The 17,777-nt window shown below is 43.4% G+C and overlaps 1 protein-coding gene across 2 annotated transcripts; it reads left to right on the top strand.

Moving 5' to 3' along the window:
• The first annotated feature begins 2,162 nt into the window (after positions 1–2,162).
• On the top strand, positions 2,163–17,349 carry igf1 (insulin-like growth factor 1). Of its 2 annotated transcripts, none has more exons than XM_079294353.1 (5): positions 2,163–2,435; positions 3,803–3,962; positions 11,311–11,483; positions 12,824–12,859; positions 13,788–17,349. In XM_079294353.1, the coding sequence occupies exons 1-5, from the start codon at positions 2,388–2,390 to the stop codon at positions 13,845–13,847; spliced, it is 477 nt and encodes a 158-aa protein (XP_079150479.1). In that variant the 5' UTR covers positions 2,163–2,387; the 3' UTR covers positions 13,848–17,349. The 2 variants fall into 2 exon arrangements, with proteins under 2 accessions (XP_079150479.1, XP_079150478.1); XM_079294352.1 differs by having other exon boundaries at positions 11,311–11,564.
• Positions 17,350–17,777: the final 428 nt, after the last annotated feature.

Raw genomic sequence — 17,777 nt, 5'->3', positions numbered from 1 at the left:
GGAAGATAAGTCTGCTCACAGATTGACGAGGAGCTGAGATGTTGACTGCTGATTTGTTATTTGGTGCGCCGCGTTTTGTATAAATGTGATGGTGTAAAGCAAGGCTGCAACTACAGTTACTCTCGATTCATCTGTGAATTATTTGCTCAATTTACAATGACCAAAAACCCCAAAAACCCAAAGATATTCAGGTTTACATCATATATGACGAATTCAATTCATTTGGCATTTTTGCTTAAAAAATAAATGATTGATTTAGTCAGTTTGTAGTGTAAAGTGGAGCTGCATTTTCATTATCGATTAATCTGCTGCTGCGTCACATTATGGTGAAACATGTCTTTTATTCTGAAGCAGCCACTGAAGAAGGGAATGTATTCATTGCATTCAGTGCAGACCGACGTCACTGATCAAAGATGTGACAGCGATCATTATCTGCATTAATTCATCAATCGATTCGTTTTCATTTGTGCAGGAGATAAGCTGCACTCCTCTACTGCTGTGTGGAAAACTACTAGTGCGGTGCGCAGCATGAGATCAGATCACGATTGTTATTGACTGACTTCTTTATTAAAACAACGTTTGTTTGTTTGGCTGCAATGTAAACAGATCAACCCGGTTGCCAAAACAAATGAAAGTCCTGTGTTTGTTTGACAAAAAGGACGGTGATTGGGTGAACAATTTGTCAATCAAACTCTTGCTGAAACCAGTCAGTGGAAGAGCAAAACATCTTTTCTATTTAAAAAGCCTTCCGCACCGTTCATTGCTCTTCGTTCACTGAAGAAATACTTTTAAAAATGAACCATCGCCGACCTTCGACTCCTCATCGCGGGTTGCACACGACTGTGAGCAGCTCACACAAAGTCCATCTTTCCCTTCATCTAACTTGAATCTTGCACAATCTACCAGAATAGTTGGTGATTAGCCTGACTGAACTAAACTGACGAATCGTTTGATCTCCGGTGTAAAACAATCCTCATCGCAGCGATGCCCAATATGACAGCTAGCTTAGGAGATAGCGACATGGCATGTGGCACTGGATTTGATGATTTAGTGCGGTCCGTGTAAGGTGGGGACATCGTGCTCATGTTTTGACCCACTTTACTCCAACCACCTTAACTGTTGCGTGTTTTCGGCCTTGGCCCCCTTTTGGATCCGACCTTGCTCGTGATGCACTTGCACGCACTGGCCGAGCATGCTGGGATACACGCTGGTGTCCTGCATGATTGGGTCGCAGCACGGATCCCATGTTTAGTGCTTGGATCAGTGTTGAAATGCCAGCAGGGATGGCATTAGTGCTTTTCTGTGGCACAGTGGGAACGCTGGGGCCCTGACTTTGACAGGTGGCTCTGCACAATGGGTGCCACCAAGTGCTAGCCAGTCCCTCAGTAAAGCATCCGGTCTTTGTTTGCTCCAAAGAGGGGGTTAAAAATCTGATATCTGCAATCAATGTCTTCTTCGTCATAAATTCACACTTTTTTTCCCACAGTTTTTTTCACATCAGTCACTCAGATCATGAAAGCATCATGTGTTCTCATTTACAGACAAAGCTCCATTCATTTACTCAATTTCAAGACGGACAGCAGAGCAATGACTTCTGAAATGAAATCACAGACAAAGTGCGAAAAAGCAGTAAATCAAAATCTAAAGTGAGCAGGACTTCCGATTAAGCTTTTTCTGCTTATCTCTGGTTTGTATTTGCTCAAAGAAGATCACTTCAGTTCACATGTATTTAGCTTTTTTATTTCGTTTTTATTGGGTATTCAAGTCAGTAGCACAGTGGTGACTGAGTGGGAAACTGTTTTCAATGATACATTTCAGCTTTAATCGAATCAGACTTTGGATAGAAGGGCTGTTGAATTACGCGGTGCCAAATTACGCACAACAACCAGCAGCTACATCAAAACCTCCAGCTCGCCTTTAACTTCTCCTTCCCGAGCTCTCAGCGCAGTCAATAGTGTGCTGTGTGAGTGCGAGCTGCTGCTGGTGGGGCAGCACCGCTTTTTCTGTCTTGATCTGAACGACGAACCACGTCTTAAGAGAGATCAAAATTCAATCCCGTTCTGAGAAAAAAAAAAAAAGAAAGAGAAATGACGTTATTTGAATATGTGCCCAAAATCCTTAATGAATAACTTAGGACGAGTAGGAGGCAAATGCTGCCCCAGCTGTTTCCTGTTGAAAATGTCTGTGTAATGTAGATAAATGTGAAGGATTTTCTCTCTAAATCCGTCTCCTGTTCGCTAAATCTCACTTCTCCAAAACGAGCCTGCGCAATGGAACAAAGTCGGAATATTGAGATGTGACATTGCCCGCATCTCTTTCTCCCCGTTTTTTAATGACTTCAAACAAGTTCCTTTTCGCCGGGCTTTGTCTTGCGGGGACCCGTGGGGATGTCTAGCGCTCTTTCCTTTCAGTGGCATTTATGTGATGTCTTCAAGGTAACTTACCTGCTTTCCTTTGACACTATATATTATCACCTTCACTTGCTCACCATTTGCACAGAGCATCCTCATTAAACTGCAACACCACTTGTTTCAGTTTGAATGTTTTACTGATTTTAAATGCATGACAAATGTGGATTTATTCAGATTTTATCCTTTTTTTATGCAGTTAGAGAGCAACTGTCCTGCGTGTTTTAATGACTTGCTTTTTTCCACAGATAACAAGAGATTGTCCACCTACGGCTTAAATTGACTTTTTTTTCTTGACATCGTGCATGAGTTTCTCTGCGCGGATGAATGGGTTCTCATTCCCAGCGCTTCTGTGCGTCCTGCGCTCTTTTTCTCCAGAAAGTCCGAATGCAGCTCTGCAACTTTCAATGTCATGACTGCTGAGTGTGCATTATGAAGTGCTAAATGTCTAACCTGAGGCTGCGGGGCTAAGAGAGAGGGGAGCCTTAACATGAAATACTCCATGCGCGGTTGGGGTTGTGATGTAGATGGATGGCGTCCTGTGTTTATTCTTTTTATTATGTAGATTTGGCACACTCAGCTTCCTCGGCTGGGTTTTTGCGGGGGAGCCGTTTTCCAACTCTCAGTTTGGATCGGAAAGAGATCCCTGGCGCTTTTTGATTCTCTTATTCTGCTTTTTGTTTTTTAATTTTAAGCACTTTTGGTTTAGTTCTGTGCGTAATAATGCGCTGATAGCTGCTTTTTTGGCACGAGGGGGAAATGCTTATTAAGCATCATTACCGAGTGGTGATTAACTATATATACATTTTTTTATTTGAATTGATTAATATGGATTGTCCTGAACTGGTGAGGACATGCAGCGGCTGAGAGATGATAAGGAGAAACGTGTGTTTTCACTTTGGTGGCGCTCTTCTCGGTTGCGCACCGGCGCTCCGGAGCATCAGAGCTGGTCAGCCTCCTGTTTGACTCTTTGACTCTGGCACACAGTGGAAGTTTGGATTTAATACATTTTCCTCCACATCTCCAAACTCCTGTAAAGTTACCATCTGTGGCCACTTTTATTTCTACTTTAATTTCCCGTTTTTTTAGCAGAGCGAAAGCCTGGAAGTTATGGGTTCAATGTTTATGTGGGAAAATGTTTGGTGTTGCCACCACTGATGTGTCATTGAGCAAGGCACTGAGCCACCAACTGTCACAGCAGATGTGCTCAGTGGCCAGCAGTTTAATATGGGAGCAGTGGCTTTAAACGTGTGACTTCCCTTGCTTGAATTAAATGAAAAAAACTCTCTCTCTCTCTCTCTCTCCCTCTCCCTCTCCCTCTCTCTCTCTCCCTCTCCCTCTCTCTCTCTCCCTCCCTCCCTCCCTCCCTCTCCCTCTCCCTCCCTGTGCTCCAGAGTGCGATGTGCTGTATCTCCTGTAGCCACACCCTCTCACTACTGCTGTGCGTCCTCACCCTGACTCCGACGGCAACAGGGGCGGGTCCAGAGACCCTGTGCGGGGCGGAGCTGGTCGACACGCTGCAGTTTGTGTGTGGAGAGAGAGGCTTTTATTTCAGTAAGTGCACCTTTTTATTAATTCATAAAGGTTGGCTGTATCTGTCCCAGAGCTCTCCACCTCCAGCGAGCTCATCAATAAAAAAGCAGTCTGTTTGACATCTCGTCTTGACTTTCTCCTGCATCAATGTTCCCTTTCTTCTTCCATTCATTCCTCTTACATCTTCTCTTTAAGTTCACATTCATCCCTGCACATTTGTTTTAATGCTCCACTCTCATTGACGGACAGCAGCCCAGATTTTGAACAAGCAAACCTAAATGAAATATGGAATACTGATAATGAACTATTCTGCTGGTGGCAAAGGGCTTTAAGTGGAAATTGGCTCACTATCTCTGCGAAAGAGGAGGGGCAGAAACTAAATGTTGCAGTGAAGGTTTTTAATTTTTTTCCACCAGAGAAGGGAAAGTGACCCAAAGAAAACCCTCCACAAACAATCCAGGATTTAAAGCTCAGATTTTTCCATTAAGGGTACAAACCAGCCCAGAACAGCACAGGATATATGGAGCTACAGACGTTAGGTGCAATGCTCCATTGGCTGCCAGTGGTTCTCCGGACATGTATCCTGATCCTTCTGTCAGAGACGAGCAGTGTGACTGTACAGTATAGCCGGCTCCGACACAACCGACCTGAGGTTTATAACCCCATTGAAGATTTCTAGATGAATTGATTGTCCCGGTGACTCCTGTGCCGTTTTGACATAGAATCCATTATTATTGGTTTGGTTTTGGTCCCAATGTTATGAAAGCTTTTCCACATGTGGCGGACTTTGTCAGCTGCCAATTTCAAAAAGAAAAGAAGATATAAGATTTCTGTGGGAAATCAGCAGGATCTATAGTGTTCTCTTTCCCAGTAATTGATTGCTTTTGTCTCAACCTGAACCTGGAGTGGTTTGTAGATACACCTTCTTGAGAACTCGGTGACGGATGGAGGATTATAGGGGCCGGAGGGGGACTTTATCTTTGAATCCCAGCCTCAGTACAGCAGTGGAATAATGTAGTAGTGGCCCATGTAGCCTTTATGGAAGAGAGAGAACAAGTCGTTAGGATTCATCCTCTGTACCGTCTGTTCACTTTGCGCCGTCACCACCTTTCTTGGCGTTTCAAACAGAAAATGTTTGCTGGTGTTTGAAGAAAGAAAAAGCCACTGCAAAGATTTCGGGGGAATTTGAACATCAGCCTTTAACACCTGCTCATGGCAGCATCCTTTTACGAGACAGCGAACAAAACACAGTTTTTAAAAATGTAATGTCTATGTTTAAAAAAAAAATTTCTTTGCATGACAACGTATGGTATGTTTAAGGAAAGGAACATTAATTGCAGGCATGTGACGGAAAGTAAGGGTGTGAGAATTGGAACGATGTTACCAGTTTGTGTCCAGTCACACTCCAACCCCAACACCGAACCTTCTCCCTGGCCATCAAGTCTTTCCTAACCATAACTATGTCCTACGTTATTGTGGTTTTCATGCACAGACGTTGTAGAAATACTGTAAAACGGTTTGCATGAACCATTCCAAAATGTCATTGAGCGTCATCCAAAGTGTTTTGCAGAATCATCCAATATCGATGTTGTGTCTGGAGGTCGTGTGACCATGCACCTTGCTGCTGCTCCCCACCACCCCACTGCAAAATTCTTCCACCCCTTCATGCAGCTTTTCCAGCACCAGTCAACATCATTCTCTGCATCGGGCCCTTTGTACGGCGTTTTGCCAGAGAGTTTGTTGGAGAGCCACCAAGCTGCTGCAAAGCTGCGGGTCTTGTTCATCCAGATGCTGCTGGCAGCACCCACATGCTGTGAAGTGGTCGTGACAGCCCGCTACATTGCCAGTTTTCTGCCAGTTAAGACTTTTTGGTCTCTGGATTCCCTCTGGTGCAGCACTTCGCTTGCATAAATGACCATGTTCTCTTCATTTAGGCTGAGAGACGGCGGAAGATCGTGGACTACGTGATCACAACAGCTTTTGAGTAAATCATGCATCGCATTTAGCATGTGATGCACGGATCAAATCTTTAACACCAACAAGACATTCTCTTCTTAGGTGGTGATTGCAATTAGTTTATGATTAGTACGTCAGTTTAAAAGTTTGTATAATGTTCCCAAGCAGTCTGCAGCCGTAACTGAAAGCCAATGAAAATGTTCAAGATGTTGACACGGTTTGAGGGTGTCCAGAGATCGGACGATGTGAGAATGTGACAAAGAGTTGGCTGCTCATAGCAGAGTTTTACTACAGCTTTGTAAATGTTTCTCACAGGCTATTGAAGTGAGGCACTACTGTCCATATTCATCTCATGAGAAAGTGTTGAATGGAGGCCAATGTAACTCATGAATCCTCCTGCAGGACAGACTTCTTAAACAGGAACAGACCTTTTTGTGGTACTGTGGAACATGTTTGTCTTTCCTGCATTACCTTACGCTGTGCAGTCACTGAACTGCACAGCGTCCATCGATCAATGCCACATTTTCCTGTGTTGAAAAAGAGGTGTATTTCACCAACACTCCATCCCTTTTTTTCCTGAAAAGAAGATGAGGTTTGAGCAGCAGGGTGCAGCGCCTTGGAAAATATCTTGCTCCCCGTCTTCCTTCTGTTTCCCTTCGCTCTCTCATATTCCTTTTCCGTCTCCTCTCCTTCAGTCGCCACAGTCACCGGCGGCTGTTTGCGTGACGATATCTGGAGAATTCATTTGGTTTCTGTCGTCCATGTGACCCGGTGGCCTAGATAGCTTGGCCAAAGGAGGCGTGCTCCTTTCCCTGAACTCTTCCCCTTCAGTCTGGCAATGTTGAACTTGGCAGCCCTCTCATTGATAATGTGTCCGGAGAAAAGTGTTGCAACGGCAGTGGGCTTTCTGTGCTTACGGTGCTTTTGCCAATCCACCTTACATATGTCATCAGTAAAGTAGCGCACTTGCATTTTAAGACCGAAGGTTTCCAACCCTGACAGAAATGCTAAATACTAGTTGGTGGAAATTTATCTTTTTTTGGCAATGAAACAAACTGCACTCTATGAAACAGAAAGAAATACCACTGTAGTCAGTTTTTCCAATTATTAGCCTGACCTAGAAATCCTCAGTTGTCTTTGTAGCGCTTTAGCAGGCAGCACCGTAGGGTGATTTCACTGCGATGTTCATTCCATGAATCAGATCTGTTATGGGAGTTTTTTGGCCAAAGTGTGAGTGCTAAGTGGCTCCCAGTCCTAAGTCACTTCATATTTGATCAGTTCTTGCTGAAATATTCACATTTATTCTAGAGTGAGAGCGTATAATATTACTGTTGATTTCTGTGAAATGAATGATGTGCAAACTCTCCTGAATTACGACAAGATGGAACAATCCGTCATTTCTGGCCCAGGAGCTTGTGCTTGTGCTGATGGCATGTGAGGTGGAAAGGAAAAGGGAAAATTGCTTTTAGCCGCCATTGATGAGACTTCCTCGTCAGTGTTTGTCCCTGTCAATTTTATTCAAAGCCGCGGGAGCTGCAGGGAGGTAGAATGTCCAAACACCACGTCACAGGCATGCACGCACACATGCACACACTCAAACACACACATAGCTTGGCATTGTCCCTCAGCAGCAGGGGATTATGTGGATTACAGGATGATCAGGACACCCCCACCCCTCCCTCCCTAGTTTTACACTGGACCTGAACACACAGCGGAAGGCACTGAGATCTGAAGAAAGCCCTCCTGTGTCCTCTTCATCGCTGAGAAAAGGTGTCGTTTTCCCATTGAGACCTGAACTAAAAAAACTCTCTGACCCTTCTGTAAATTGCTGCTCGGCGGAACAAAGAGGCATCTCATGAAAAGGACAGGCAGGCGATCTGCACATCAGCTGAATCTGAGACACGAGGGATTTTGAGGACACCAACCGGTACTTTACCTTTTGAAACCCTTCATCAGTTTAATCCATAGGACCCCCACAAAGAGTGCATTAGCGCAGAGATCTTCAAGGGTTACAGTTGATATCATGGACCTTTCTGGCGTTCTTTCTTCTTCATCATAGGCAGTCTCATACATTTTCTTTCATTTGTTATTCCAGTTCTAAAGGAACCAAAGAATCCTGCGTACTATTCATCACTTGTACTCGCTCTATTACCAATAATTCAGCAAAAACAGACACGATGACAGCAGGCAGCACTGTCTAACCACAGGCTAACATATCTTATGATTGATACCTATTGGCCACCAAAGAATCCAGGCACCCTGGGGTGTTTCGCACTTTATTAACCTCAGATCTTTATTAGGTACACAGCAAGGATTTTTTGGTACTCACCTGGCAATAAAACCCCAAAACTATATGTTTCGAACACCAAGAAAAATAGATAAAAACGCCGCTCCATTCCTTTATTCATTTAGTTAAAGAACACCATGGCATGTGTAAACCCTTTGCAATCACTCTTGTTTCGACATTGATGGTGTGACACTTAAATCTAGTTCATTGTGTTCCAGTGGCGCCGTAAAGTGAGGAACACCTCACTCCTGCCATAAACTCTTTGTGGTACCAGTGATAAAGAGGTAGTTTCCAGTACTTTAGCAGCTCTTACAGTCCCTGCCCAGCCGTAAACTGCTTGACACTTTGCGGTAAGAGCGGCGCGCAGGCTCCAAGAATCCACTGCTTTTTATTGACCATGACCAAGCTGTAAAACTCAGATGCTTTCTGTGTCACTCTGGAATGGGGGAATCCAGCCATCATTGCCGCTCCTTGGAGGAATGAACGCTATGTGTGCCTAGGCTGTCAAACGCCAAACCAGAAGATGCTACGTGGAGCAGCGCGGTGGCCTCAGATGAAACACTTAGTCGACACTTCATTTGACAGGTTGAAGACTAGTTTTCTGTGAAGAAGGGTGCTAGCACTGCACTCCAAAGGAATATTCGGTGGAGTATCAAGCACTTGATAGATGGTTCTGAGGAGTTCCTGCTCGGACGGCGGCTGTAGTCAGCTTGGATTCACTGCAGATATGCATTTATCGGAAAGGCAACGGAGAGCTACATAGAAACTGCAACCTTGTTGGACTCTTGATTTGTCTTTGTCACTTAAATATGCCACTCGTGGTGGTGCTTTGTAACTTTGTACAGTAAAAGAAGCAGTGCATTTACTATGTATCCGAGAAACTATGAGTGTTTGAAACATACTGACATGCAGATAAAGAGTGGCGATAATGAATATGCTACAAAAGAGCTTGGACAGGTTTCTATGGACGTTTTGACGTCCTCCGCAACGAACAGCCCGCTCTCGTCAATTGGCGCATGAATGACAAGACAATGTGTAAGTCCTTTTGCATGGTATGAGACCGTCAAGGCGGTCTTACGTTTTGCATGTCATTTGTACGCCATGTAGTCTCAACTGACTGCAATGTAAATGCATTCCGCGTGAATATGAATCGTCTGAACAAGAACGTAGTATAAAATGTGAGAGAGGCCGCTCATGGCCTAGCAGCATCCAGGCGGCCGCGAGGCGGGAAGCACTGGCAGAAAAAGTTATTTACCCTTATTTGTTAAACAACAGTCACAGAAAACAACTCTTTATGAGAGATTACAGCAGCTATCCATGGAACCGAAGCATTTAAAACCTTCCAAAGCTTTTAGACCTGATTATTATATGCATGTTTTTTCCCAAACCTGCCCGAGCTGATTATCCTACATGTTACAACCGGTACCAGCTGATTTTTCTCTCCCTTCCAGCTGTTTGTGCAGCAGGGTTGCAAGCTATTTTCAGAATAATAGCGGATGTTAATTTGTAAAGGCTTTATTGGGAGGGATTGAAAAAAACAGGCCAGGCTCTTTTGGCTTTCAGCAGCCATTATATAATCGCCGGCCAGGGCCGAACGTCATATTTCTCTCTTTCTACATTACTTTGGTATCAGGTGGTAGTACAGCAGCCAAGGCTGGGCCCACTGATGATACTCACCGCAGGGAAGAAAAAGCTTGTTTGTTCAGATGACTGAAAATAAATAATTAGTAGGTGTAATACCTGGCCATGAAAGGTGCAGCTGGAATTAATAAATATGCAAATGCCAAAAGATTGTTCTCATCTACCCATTTTATTTAACACATCCCCTTTCGGCAGTTTGAGATCTGGGTGAATGTTGTTCTTCTGCTGCCTGAATAATGCAGGTGCACGGTGTATTTTAGGCATCATCCTTACCTGATGTGCAACATGAAAGCCTCCCCCCTGTTCCGCCCTCTCATTCACACCTCCATTATCTTCCACTCTAGCTTGGTGTCAGAGGAGAAAGATGCTGTTTCTGAATGAAAACTGCTCTCTGTGAACAGCATTGTCAGGACAAGGCAGACAGAGAGCAGAAGTTAATGCACTTTGTCAGCACTGGCAGGCTTCTGAGCCAAGAGCTATTAACTCAGAGAGGGAAAGGCATTTCCTCCTTGTAAATGCCATGTTAAATTATTATTATTTTATTTGGTAACAGGGAAAAGCCCATCAACGCTATATTGCTCAAGGTGAGCAGGGAATTGTTAATGAAGAGTGCGTTTTTCTAAAGGCCACCAAAAGAGGGTGGGTCTTGGGGTGTTCACACCTTGAACTCATCTTTTGCCCATTTTTTCAGTGATAGCATAGACTACAACATCTCCACCTCACCTCTACTGGCGTCGTAGTCACGGTCGTTTCTTGGGTGCAATCGTGCCGCCGTCTTGAGCGTCTATGTTCTCGCGGCTTCTGCCAAATACAAAATGTGAATGAACAGTGGGGCAGAGCTAACATCGGTGCAGCCTCAACTCCTGCCGGTTGATCGAGGCCCAGAGGGCTTGTGGTTTGGCCTCGCTGGACGGGCCTCCGTGTAAAAGATACCTGAGTGTGATATTCTCAGCGTTTGGGTGACTGCGGCCCCCTTTTATACATGGAAGCAGCTGCCAAAAAGGGTCCACAGTGTGCAATGTGATACATCGTAAAGTATACACCGAGGTACTCCATGTCATTAAGGCTGTTGGTATATCTTTGGAATCAGACCCATAACCATGGCTGTTATCACTGCTAACAGATTAGCACTGCTAACAGATTAAAAGCAAATGTAGAAAAGAATGTCTGATCAAAAATCTGATTTGCATACATTTTATTGCCTCTTGGCTGAATAGAGTTCACGTGGGTTTTGTCTTGAGTCTTGAGTCTTGAGTCTGTTAACTCCAATGAGAGAAGTGAATGTGAAGACAGATTCTTTGAAGACAGACGATACTTTCACTCCGTTGTCAACTAAGTTTATATTTGACCCACTTATGACGAGTCACAGATCTTCCGAACATTATGACACTGAAATGGCATTTTCCTGCAGATCCGGAGAAAAGGAACTTTGTTCCAGACGTGTTGCCAAAACTAACCCCTCCTCTTGCTGTTCCTCCAAAACAGGTAAACCAGGCTATGGCCCCAATGCACGGCGGTCACGCGGCATTGTGGACGAGTGCTGCTTCCAAAGCTGTGAGCTGCGCCGCCTGGAGATGTACTGTGCACCTCCCAAGACTAGCAAGGCTGCTCGCTCTGTGCGTGCACAGCGCCACACAGACATGCCAAGGGCACCTAAGGTTAGTACCGCAGGGCACAAAGCGGACAAGAGCACAGAGCGTAGGACAGCACAGCAGCCAGACAAGACAAAAAACAAGAAGGTGAGCACAGCACCAAACAGATACACTCTCAAAAAAAAAAGATTTACTCATCAGGAAATATGTAAGAGTAACGAGAAAAGGATTGATATTTTGGTAGCTTTTGTCAGAGCATGCACACAAACTATCCTGAGAAATTGTTGACGTTTGTTTTCTTGCCAAGGGTTAGATGTTAGCTTAGCATGAAGATTCAGTTGGGGATCAGTTGGGGGATTGCCCATTTTTCAAACCGTCCATTGTTCCAAAACCCCAACAGTCCAAAAAGCGTCCCATTGGACCGAAAGCCCCTTATCCCGAGGACAAACGCTCAATGTTCAGAAGGCCCATTGATCCAAACAATCAAACTCTCTGCAGCAAACAGAAGCACATGGCTAATTATTAAGCAGAATTACATCATTGAGACTTCCCGATTTGTTGCCTCTTGGGCTGGTGAGGTTTAGGTATGAGGAGTGGGATTAGTTCGGTTTAGGGTACGCCAACCAGAGTAGGTTGCAACCAGGTGGCAACCTCCGGTTCGGCCAAGCGAAACCAATGCAGAAGTGTCTTGAACTTGCATTCTCTCTACTGACCAGCAGGAGGCGACTCCTCCGGTTGCAAAAACAAGTCTGATTGTATAGAAGTCTATGAAAAAATTGCTCTACTTCTCACTTGATTTACTACCTCAGTAAACATTCTAACCATGAGTTTATGGTCTCAGTTGCTAGTTTCAGGGAAGATCCCTTGATGTCATAATAATTCGCCATGTGCTTGTAAGAGTTTGTATTTTCAGGGCGTTTGCGTTCAGGATAACCAGCTGTTGGACCAATGGGCTTTCCGTCCAAAGGTTGGGGTTTTGGAGTAATGGGCTGTTGAAACAATGTCATGGCACCAATCAGGTAGACTAGCTTTGACCACAGGTGCCCAGCCAAGAAATAGTCACATAACCCCCCGTTAAGCTACATTTAACTTTAACTTTTCATTTTTACATACAGTTTTATATGGATTAAACAAACAAGATAGAATGTGTTTATTTGTGAGCTTTATGTTTGGTTTTGTTGCGGACAGAGTCCGCCTGATTGGTGCCATGACATTGTTTCAACAGCCCACTACTAGCCAAAGCTCACGAATTAATAAAACGAAAAAACGCTGGGCACTTTCTGATAGACCAAGGCTAGCAGTTTAACCCTCTTTCCAGTCTATAATAGGGTTTGCAAGCAGTATATCACTGTATAACAAGACAAATGAATCCATCCAACTTAAGTGGCTTCATTTTCTTCCCACAGAGACCTTTACCTGGACATAGTCATTCATCCTTCAAGGTATGCATGCCACTGGACACTTTACTCCTTCACTTTTGATTCGTCTAGTCATTTAAACCTCTATAAACCATTCAATCTCCACTCTGACATTCTCAAGAGTTTCAAAAGAAGAGTAGTTATTTTGAAATGAGAGGGATTCATTTGAATTTGTTCCGAGATCTTAAAATCTCGGCCAACGAAAGAAAGCGTGAGGTCTAAATGGAGACTCTGTTCCATCCTCGAGTTGCCGACCTGCAGGAGAGTGTGATCCTTTTAAGATTCGACCGTGTGCTTTTTACCCTTCTCTCAAAAAAGAAAACCATTAGCAAGAGAAGGAACTAAGTGGTTTTTGTGGTCGACCCAGTGGCACTCCCGCTCCCCAGGCAGAATCTCCACTCTGCTGCTGTACATTATGTGCTGAGATTCTGGCGTCTCACCATAACAGACACTTGCAAGGTCCGGAGATGAAGCGAGCGTATCACGTTCTATCTCCGTGTGCAGTGGCTTCTCCACCACTCAACTCCTTTAACTGATAGGAATCCTCCTCACATGTTTCTCTTTATGTAAAAACTGAACTAGGAATCTGTGTGTTTTATATATTTCCATTTTTCTCCAAAGAAGATATTTTTGGACATACCAGTTTTTGAGGAAACAGTATCTAATGCTTTGAGCCTGCGGGTGGACGGTTAGCTTCGCAGTGACTGACATTTGAGAGACAGCGTTGCAGCTAACTTTCATTGCATGTCGAAAGCGTAGCTGCTGAAAAATATTTGATACTCAAACTAGGCAAACAGGAATTGTAATTCCAGAAGCAATTACCTCGGTGACCAAGTTTCACTTTCACCATCCAAACAACGCAATTCTTTCCCCCAAAATATTTACCAAAGCTTGCAAAATGTCTATCTGTGTCTCCGCTACATGGCTAAAATGTGCTTTTCTTTTATTGCAGGACGTGCATCAGAAAAACTCAAGTCGAGGCAACACGGGGGGCAGAAATTACCGAATGTAGGGAAGGAGCGAATGGACAAATGCCCAGCCACTTGGGAAGAGAGAAGGGAGTGGCCTTACCTGGTACCCCTGTGGAATGGTTCACTGTAAAACAAAACAAAGAGGATGCTAGCAAATATTCTAAAAGCTCTTCAAAATGATTGAAACCTGAGCGCTAAGTGGTGTTTAAGGGTTTGATGAGGGATCTTGTGATTATTTTATACACTGCACCATTCCATATCGGGAGGAATTCTTTGTAAATGCGATGTAACAGACTAGTTTAGCTGCTGAGACACAAACAAGACCTTATTATACCTCCATGTGTGAGCTGCAGCATCCCCTGGCCCCAGGAAAGGTGGGAAACGCATCTGGGCTCCAGCCAATCAGAGAGCGGCAGGCTGTGGTTGAGAATGAGTGTCCTGTCCCCTGAACTTTGCAGGGGGTAAATCTTTTTACTCTGAGACAGTGGATTCATTCACTCCTTTGGTAAGACAGGAGACTCTGTCACCGGTCCCCGATCACAGTTACCACCCCAGTTTGTCTTTATGCACCATGCATTACCCAGGATATTTGTAATATAAAGGTTTGCTTTAAAGGACCAGGCCGTTCATTATCAGATTTAAACATTGTTTTAGTTATTTTACCTTGAGCTTAAGTCAAATCCCTAAGTTTCATTAACTCCCGAAGTGGAGTCCCATAAAGGTTTGAGTCCAATCCAAACCACTCTTAAACCTCAGGAAGTATTGAGAGCCTGGGGATTGAGTCCACGATCGAAACACTTCCACAACAACAGATCAAACACCATTAGAGGGGATTTTCAGGAAGGTGGGAAGTACAAAAACAAGAGAAACTTATAAACCAGAAGCTAAATTGAATTCAGTTTTTTTTCGGCCCCTCAGTTCATGGTGCATGTTTAGTTGTCAGAAATGGGTATTCCGGTAGAGTCAAAGTCCATTTGGCATAAACCAGTGGAATTAGTCAAACAGCAACAAATAGGTCGCAAAGCGGTTTGTCAACAATCCAGTAACCGGTGACCAACATTTGAGTCTGAGTGGAGGCCTGTGTTCAAGGTTAAGCGAAGTCGTGAAAGTCTAGTCACGACACGTTAACAAGCGCTCAGCAAAGAGTCAAATATGTTTCTTGTTCTCTTAAAGAATTTACAATATGTTCCCAAAGTTTGAAGCAAAGGGAGAGGCTCTAAGAGTTGCCACGTAGATGGGAAGTTTAACATTTGATTCATCGATTGTTGTATTTTTGTTAGTTTAGGGAAGCTGTGAACTTTGCTACTGCAGTTGTCGCTTGGACTGCATCACGTGGCATCATGGAAACATGCAGATTAGACAGATTTGGTAAATATTGCAAACCAAAATGACAAGTCTTCCTGGAGATACGGGACACATATAACAGAACACAAACACACATACAAAGCACCCACAGTACAAATGACAGCTATGTAACTGTGAGCAAAGGTGAAGCGCACACAACCACGATTCATAAAAAGACAGTTCTGAGAAGTCCTTGCATGAGGACTGACGATCACGGCTGTTTATTCAAGCCTCCATGCAGATTTACAGTCTTTCTATCGCACAAACCACCCAAGACATCTCATCTTTGCCTCTGCCTGTGTATAATCAAACAGTACTCCCATTTATGTTAACCTATGCATTACTATCATTCATTGTACATGATGGTTTCATATAACAAAACTGTATTAAGAATCCTATCCACTGTATAATGGTGCTATTTTGTAGTTTGTTACTTGCAACAGACGGCTGAGACAGACAGATGGCAGGGCTTAATTGGAGGTCTTCCCTTTTGCACAGCCTTGTGGCCACCATTTTAATCGTGTTTTTATTTGTAAGCTGTTTCAATAAGGTAGTAGCGTAAGCGAGTAAATGTATCTGTGTGAAATCTGTGAATGCATGGAGATTAATAAAAAACAAAAAAGAAGATAACACCAAGTTGTGTTCCCAAGAAGGCAAAACCGCTATTTTTTCTACTGTTTTTGAATAATTTTCTCAATATAGATCCCTTTTGCCAAATAACTTGACAAAAGTACTGTGAACTGTGATTATTCCAATTGTATTGAGATTGTTAAAAGTCATGGTTTGCTTTCGTCTGTCCTGAGATGTGTGTGTGCATGCACTCGCTGGAAGCCAAGGTATTGATGATTAAAAACACTAAATGCGAGACTACGTAACTATTGCTGAACAGCGGCAACTGTGGCTACGAGTGGTAATTACAAGAAAATACAACATTGAATTTGCCTTAATTTGCCAAGATTCTCTGAACTGGGACAACATCATTTTTTACCAACAGCTGTGTTTCTATTCAATTATCAAGTGAACTTTTGAACCGTCGCAAAATAAAACGCGAATTAAGGCACGTCTCCCTCAAGTGGTGTGCAGCGGGTAAACCCGACTACAGAATTTGCCGCTAAATATTTGCTACGTCAGAACTTATTCGGCAAAGGTGTTTCCATATCCTATTTAGTGCATCATCTCTTTTCAGACAAAAACAAAAACAAATCTGTGAGAATTGTAAAAAAAACAATAATATGTAACCTGTACTCAAAGGATGTGAGGGTTTTTACGTGCATTTTTTTGAAGGCTTTCGGCCAGCGGTCTATGTTGGCTATAGTGTCCAGCTGTGTAGAGTTCTTGTGTTATCGGTAGGGGCGTCACAATTTAGATTATACGTCATAAATCGATCGGAATGAGGTTTTGATTTCGACCTTTGAAGTCAAAAACAGGATTGTCGATAATCCCAGTTTTTTTTTTATTGTCTCCACCCCCGCCTATTTGGACGCATCTGAAATAAACGGTATAGTTTACGAGCGGCCATTTAAAAAAAAAAAAGACTGTTTCCAGTGATTAAAAAAAGATTGCAGTTGCTTTTGACGGTAGCTTGGCTATTTTAATGAATTCTAGTTTTGGCTCAACTAGCTTGGAACCTTGACGAATGGTACTAAGAACGCACCAGGTACAATCGACATCCTTTGCCAATGGAAAACCCAAAAAGAGTGAGTCGAGTTAAGTTGTGGAAATGCCGCATAAATGTTTGCTAACAACAGCCTGCGGAAGCTACTGGTCACAGCAAGGGTGCGTTTGGTTGCTAATGAATTTCACTTTTCATTTGTTCGAGCAAGAACGTGTTATTTCCTCAGAACGTTACATAGTCTCACTTTAAGAATGAGCCAGGAGTTAAATTTATTTTAAACAAAACATTTGTTACCACCCTATCGAATTAAAACCTATTTTCATTCAATAAAAATGTTTTTGTATGACGATACTTTGGTGTCTACAAATTGTATAATCAGTCGACCTGGCGGCTGAAATGAAAAAGAAGCTGGCTGTGGAACAACTCTGGTCCTCCCAGATTTTCAGATTTACAGTACAAACCAAAGACTTTCCCCTGAAGCTCACTGCAAGAAACTGTTTGATTACAGCGCTGTTATTTGTGGTGCTTGATTGCCTTCTGTAGAAAAAAAATACTGACAAATTGTTCACCATTCCTGCTGAATAAACCACTTGTCAACATCACATAAATGTCTGGAGAGTTGTTTTTTTTGTCATGCAGCATGCACATACAACATATATATTTCGCTCATTTATTAAAAATAAAAAACAGAAACATCACATTCAGACACTTTGCTATGACACTTGAACTCAGGTGCGCTTGATCATCTTTGCTATGTTGCTACACCTTGATTGGACGACACCTGTGGTGAATTCAACTAATTGGACGTGATTTGGAAAGGCTCACAGCTGTTTATAAAGGCCTCAGAGCCGGCCGGCGGAGCCTGGAGAAAGGATTGTGTTGAGGCAGAGCTCTGGGGAAAAACAAATACTCTGCTGCATTGAAGGTTCTCAATAATTCCTAAACGGAAGAAAAGTTAAACTGAGCAATTGGGGGAGAAGGGCGATCAGTAAGAGCGGTGACAAAGAACCCA

Source organism: Melanostigma gelatinosum (assembly GCF_949748355.1).
Source record: "Melanostigma gelatinosum genome assembly, chromosome: 22".
NCBI classification, from domain to species: Eukaryota; Metazoa; Chordata; class Actinopteri; order Perciformes; family Zoarcidae; genus Melanostigma; species Melanostigma gelatinosum.
The sequence above is the reverse complement of the archived record's forward strand: the minus strand, read 5'-3'. Positions and strand labels throughout refer to the sequence as shown.